The sequence below is a fragment of the Cyprinus carpio genome, chromosome A9, assembly GCF_018340385.1.
Source record: "Cyprinus carpio isolate SPL01 chromosome A9, ASM1834038v1, whole genome shotgun sequence".
In the NCBI taxonomy this organism is placed as follows: Eukaryota; Metazoa; Chordata; class Actinopteri; order Cypriniformes; family Cyprinidae; genus Cyprinus; species Cyprinus carpio.
The window spans coordinates 18,375,726-18,382,386 of record NC_056580.1 but is presented as its reverse complement, the minus strand read 5'-3'; the positions used below and the strand labels follow the sequence as shown (position 1 = coordinate 18,382,386).

Sequence of the window (6,661 nt, the reverse complement as noted above, 5' to 3'; positions counted from 1 at the left end):
ATACAACAGCCGTTTAGCCAAATATCTATTGACTTCAAACGAATTAAACGTAAAATGCCGCGCGTGAAACACTTTTGAATAATGACTCAACCAAACAGGTCTATTCAAGCCGTTCAAAGGAACCGATTCCATTCACGAAATGTTTGTAAATCCTTTTGAGAGTAAGACTGTAATTTTTTTTTTTCTTTCATTGAGAAGATTTGAACGTGGGAAAATGTAGGCAAATCTGGCATTTGACTTTTCAAGCGAACCGCAACAATGAAACGATTCAATCGAATGAACCGATTCGTTAAAATGCATCGGATTTTCCAACGCTACTCTATGCTGAAATGCCGAAAACGTCAGTGATATGCCAGAGCCCAAACCACGTGTTTTACGTAATGGAAAGGCAATCTTTCAATTCAACCCCTCCTCCTTCTTGTCTATATCCCACACAGGTACAAGGCAAAGAGCAATACGTGCGAGATGTTTCGGGAGGCAGCGGGATCAGTAATGCACCGGTGAAACATCAAGCCGCACTCCCACCGCATCCTCAGCATCAGCATCAGTGCAGTGCTTTCACACTGATGAAAGCTCATGGATATTACTGACCAGCAGCAGCAGCAACAGCAGCAGCAGCAGCAGCAGCAGGTTTTAGGAAGACTTCCCTGAGCAACACTGAGCTGATGCTGGAAATGTGCTTTTTGCTCGGAGGTATCGCTGCTTTTAAATGGGATGCATCCCCTCCAGGCTTCTGATGCCGTGCACATCCATCCACCCTTCATTTGAGTGATGAACTAATAGGAAACGCAAAGAATCCGCCGTGTCTTTTCACGTTAGTTTAGAACGGGCTGCACGTTCCCCCTCTGCAGCACATGCAATTTATAGAGTATCTATTTTTATGACCGACCAACCTTTATTACTAAGAAGAATACCTTTGTTTTGCCAGGTCTAAAGAGAATATTTTACCTCTTGCATGAAGACGCTTGGATAGTATTACATATTTTTATATGATACTACTGGAAAACTGAGCATCCCATTGTGTTCTTCTTATTATGCAACCGCAGGGATCTTTTCTTTATCAGGGTGTCTAAGCTGTTGGATCGCTCCTCGCCCAAATCAATGTGGTTTCTTTGGAACATTTTCAGCAAAGGAACGCATATGCTGCAGTGTCTTTGTGGCAAGAGTCTTAAGAAAAACAAGAACCCAACTGGTAAGTACCATTGCGTCTTCTTCCCCTCTGTGTGTACTGATCTGCAGTCAAATTTGTGCAGCAAGTCAGTGAATGCAGGCAAGCTGAGGGTAACTTAGCTCTAGTGGTGAGACCAATGACCAATATTACATCCGGAGGCTTTAACATGCAACTTTTTTTCAACTAAATCCCACAGGTATGTAGTGTTAAGAAAGGTTGAACAGTCTTACTCGGGCCATATGTGTGTGAAACAGGCTTTCACATTCGTTTCAGGGATGCTGCAGCATCCTTCTCAGTCCTGCATCCCTTAAAGTGATGCTGCTCTCTGGCTTTCCTGTGCAGCAATTATTCTTACGTGATTGTGTGCAGTGCAAAGACCTCATGTCAGTTGTCTCTTTCTGTTCACTTGTTCATGAGGAGATTATTAGCTTGCAGTGTATTCCAGTCAAAACATGTACAACTACCCTGTTGTTTCTTAGCAAGATAGATGCAGTTTGTTAGACACACATTGCCCAAAAACTAATCACAACAAGGCGGTCTGCAGGGCACACTTGCGCAGTTTTATTTGAACAAAGCTGTTGACAAATATGGACACAAAGGAATACTATGTAGAGCGTGAGGGGAAGGGTGGGAGTCCTAAGTTGATGTTGACACCTTTTTTCCTAGACGTTGACACTGCAGCGTAGTAGATCATAGCAGTTTTCCCATGCTGACATGACACATTTTTCCATTGTAGTTTAATGGACGATCTGTCATCCTTGACACTGTAATTGGTTTTATCATAGTACTATACCACATCATTGTATATTCCAGAAGCACTGATGTGCAGTGATTATTGATATTGCTCTACCAACTTTTGAGAACAATTTTTTGGCTTTTTGATAGAAAGGACCTAAACGATATTTGAAATAGCACTAGTTAATTGATTAGATGAAATCTTATAGACATTTTAATGGTTACAAATAAGCAAAGAGCAAATTTATCAGGCAAATCTATATTCAAATGAAAGCTGTTAGTGTAAAATGCAGTTTAGGACGAAAGTTTAATCACAGCCAGCAGTGACTGTCTCTCTCTCTAGCAGTAATGTCCGGGGTGACGTGTTTGTAGTGAGATGAAACCATCATTTTCTTTACTCTGTCAGTGATTAGAAGTAGCAAAGCATGAGGTTTTTGATTAGTTTACCATGGCTGTTACGGTCTTAGCTGCATAACATTAATGAAGAGAGCAGAGTGCTGCTGGGGCCTGCTGGTTATAGTCTACGGAACACAGACTGTATTTTTAGAAACACAGCATGCAGCAGGGGCCGCATGAAGTGTAATCACTGTAGTTTAGTTCTGTTGTCTTCAACAGAATTCATCTCAGTATTTATCTCAGTCATATCAGTTATAGACTTCTTATATGTAATGTTCCCTTGATCCTGGTTCTTTTTTTTTTTAGGAAGAAGTCACAGGCAACGTTTTTCCAGAGTTTTAAAAGAGTGGTTTCAATGGCTGCCTTCTGTTCCAGCAGATGGCACTTTCTGATAGCCTTGTGTTGGCTAATGTTTTCCTGGCAGGGACAAAGTCTTGCACTTGGCACTGTGGACTGCAGTGACGGTTTGTGTTTGCTGATGCTGTAGGACTGAGGTAGACACAGGTTGGTTCTCAACCTGCTGGAATCTGTGTGGTGTTACAGAGCTTCCTCTCTTGGGATGCAAGCGAAGGGGTGCATATAACCTTTCATTCATGAATGCTTGTAATGGATGTAGCTTAGTTTTAGGTTCTTTTGTGAGTGTATAATAATACTCATATGATTTGCTTTCACATAGACAATCTGTTCTCAGATGGCATTTATTTATAGAATAGTTTGTCATAACACTTTTAGATCATTCCTCTGTTCAGAATTGGCAGACTGGATCCTGCTGTGACTTCTGGTGGCAAAATAATATTAAATGAGAGAGCTTTCACACACACACACACACACACACACACACACACACACACACACACACACACACACACACACACACACACACACGTTTACTTAGCTATCTAAATGGGGACATTACATAGACTTCTATTGTTTTATAAACAGATAGTTGTACACTTTTTAACCTAAACTCTCCCCTACCTTCTTACTCTTCCCCTCACAGAAAACTTTCTGCATTTTTACAATTTCAAAAAAACTTTGTTTACTTTATTTTTATACCAGTTTTACAAACTTTTGGGTCCCCAAATGGAGGTTTTTGATGATTTTGTCAGGTTTTGCTCACTTTTGGGTACAAATTAGTCCCCAAAATATGGTTAAGTAGGTACACACACACACACACGCACACACAAACATTGTAAAAAAATATTTTTTTTTTACTGCATGTTTCTGCATCACAACTTACAGGGTCAAAGAAACATACACTCATTCAGTTTAGACTGTATTAACTACTGAAACGGTTAAAGGCATGGTTCACCCAAAAAGGAAAAATCTGTTATCATTTATTCACCCTCATGTCAGTTCAAATCTGTATGACTTTTTATTTTCTGTGAAACATAAAAGAAGGTATTTTGATGAATGCTTCAACTATTATGTCCATATTTTGAACCCAATTGCCTTTCACTGTATGGACACGAAAACTCATTTTTCAGAATATCTTCTTTTGTGTTCCACAGAAAAAAGTGAGTCATAGAGGTTTACTTACATCAGGGTAAGTAAATTATGACAGAATGATCATTTTTGTGTGAATTATTCCTTTAAGGTGAGACCAGTAGCTATATATACCATAGATCTTAACAGTAATGTGAATTTGCAGTGTTGACATTTATTTGTGGAAATGTCTGTTGCTGGTTCACGACACACAAATCAGAAGCAAGACTGTTTGAGTTGTCTTTAGATTATGCAAGAACAGCTTGCAGCAAAATTGCACCAAAGCCCTTTTTTGTGTGGAAATAATGTGACATCCAGTTGCTGAATTAAACAGCATGATGCATTAGTCCATTTATCTGGCTGTTCCTCTAGTTTATAACTCTGTTTATTGTGGGATGGATGCATTATGTCTCATTATGCAGACTCTCACTGACTATCAGTAGAATCTGAGATAGCAGCCCAGTCGTAAGCCATCCTTAGTTTTTTTTGTTTTTGTTTTTTTGTTCTGTTGATCAAAGCTTCCTCAAACCCTGCTTAAAAGTTTGTCAGGGCCGTTTCATTCTCAATTCAAAATTCAAAAATGTGTCTCATAGGGGAAACACTAGAATTTGAAACATTATAAACACCATTTTTGTCACATACAATAAACAAATAGTTTGCTTTAAGGAAAACAGTTCTTATGTGCAGAATTCGGTTTTATGATGGGGTATTGTGAGTGGTTGCCTGAGCATGGCTATGCAGTTGCTAAGTAAGATGCTCTGAGTGATTTTTAGTGTGTTGCTGTGTGGTTACTACACTGTAAAAAAAAATTATTTAGTTTTTACCAGAATAATTTTGTAAAAAATACAGAAAATCTGTAAACACATTTACGGCAATTTTTGTTTTACATTTTACAGTATAAAACTGTAATTTACAAACAAGAACATTTAAATGTAAACCAGTAAATTCAACAACACACACTGCTATTAAAATCTGTTTTGTACCTTTAACGTACTGACAACCACCATAATAATGCAGGTGGGAAAAGGAAAAGCCACATGAAGAATCAAATGTCATCCCAAGTAGCTTCGTCACAAGCAGAAGTGTATACTAATATATAGAAAGTGCACAGAGTCATTCCTGCAAACACAAAACACCATCATGGTAACACACATGATACTTAAATAATGCAATAAACTTTCATCAAACAACATAAGACGTAACATAAAGCCCAAATGTACATAACTGATAACAAAAACTATTTATAAACATGATTATTTAAAGGTGCTGTATGTAGGATTGACACCGAGTGGTTGAACTAGGTATTGCAGTCCAAATTCAAAATATTGGAGAGAGTTTTTTTCACCTGGTCCCACCTCCTCAGACTTGACGCACACGCAGGTTGCCAGATTGATGCTCTGACCCCTTTCGTTTGCCAGCTTCCATGAATGAAATGAAATACGCTGCGTTTCTCGCCAACTGGCAACCCGGGGTGCCGAAATACAATTGGGTAAACTGACAGTGTTCGGGTTTCACAAACCAAAACAGAGACCGAAGTTCCGAGAAGGGTCTGGCTGCAGACTTGCACTTGCATTGTCAGACTTGCACTCTCAGACACTTGCGCTTCCGCTAGTGACATCCGTCTTTTTTATTTTGTTCTATTTATTGATTACTTTTTGTTTGAATCTCTCATCATTTTACAACAGCAGCAAGGTGGTGAAGACAAGAAAAAAGAAACAAAATTACGAAGTCACTTGCAATCATCACTTGCACTCTCAGCTACCTGCGACGTCACTTGCAATCGACACAAATCATATGTGTTGCCAATGGAGACAAGACGCTGTGGTGATTAAATGATTAAAAATAATTTAGTACCGTAACGTACAGGGTCCTGCAAGAAAAAGACAAGACCCGCAAATCCGCGGCCACAGAACAGCAGAATATGAATGCAGTGCGCAGTCTCTCGTTAAGCGTTTAATTTCCTCCCGTAGAAAATCATTATAAACAAAACACATAGCTTAATGGACAAAGACAAAGAAATAAAAGAGCTGTAGACAGTTATTCTATATGGAAAAACGCTAAACGCGAAACTTTGCATGTTGCATTTATTCTGGGCTCACCTGGTTGCCTGTACATATTGTTTATGTATATTTTAATAATGAAGAGGAGCATATTGAGTTTCTTCTTTATCTTCTTAGTCTATTATTATGCCACATTGTGCCATGTTTTGCGCATGTTTTGCCATGTTTTATACATTATTCATTATATTAATAAACCATATTGAATTTGATATTTGAATAGCATCTTAATACATTAAGCCATATTAAGTGTTTGTTTTTTCTACGGGAGGAAAACGCTTAATGAGAGACTTTGCGCATTGCATTCATATTCTGCTGTTTTGTGGCCACGGATTTGCGGGTCTTGTTTTTTTTTCTTGCAGGACCCTGTACGTGACGGTACTAAATTAGTTTTAATCGTTTAATCACCACAGCGTCTTGTCTCCATTGGCAACACGCACGATTTCTGTTGATTGCAAGTGACGTCGCAGGTAGCTGAGAGTGCAAGTGGCGATTGCAAATGACTTCGTAATTTAGTTTCTGCTGTTGTAAAATGTTGAGAGATTTAAACAAAAAATAATAAATAAATAGAACAAAATATAAAATAAAGACTGCAAGTAATGTCACTTCCGGAAGTGCAAGTGTCTGAGAGTGCAAGTCTGAAAATGCAAGTCTGAGAGTGCAAGTGCAAGTCTGCAGCCAGACCCTTTTGGAAGTTCCGGCCCGGAACGCACATTTTCAAAGGAGAATAACTGACTTTAGCACTGTTTTTCAGATAGTTAACTTAGCATGCTTCTTAAATATCTGCAAACATATTATGGTATTTGTATGCTTTAGT

General features: G+C 38.7%; 1 protein-coding gene across 1 annotated transcript in view; it reads left to right on the top strand.

Annotated features, from left to right (window-relative positions):
• Nucleotides 1–375: 375 nt before the first annotated feature.
• fgf14 (fibroblast growth factor 14) overlaps nt 376–6,661 on the top strand; it is a 131,669-nt gene continuing 125,383 nt past the window's right edge. The window contains exon 1 of the mRNA XM_042763871.1: nt 376–1,192. Within this exon, the coding sequence (XP_042619805.1) occupies nt 1,102–1,192 (91 nt within the window). The 5' untranslated portion in view covers nt 376–1,101. The remainder of the gene's footprint in view (nt 1,193–6,661) is intronic.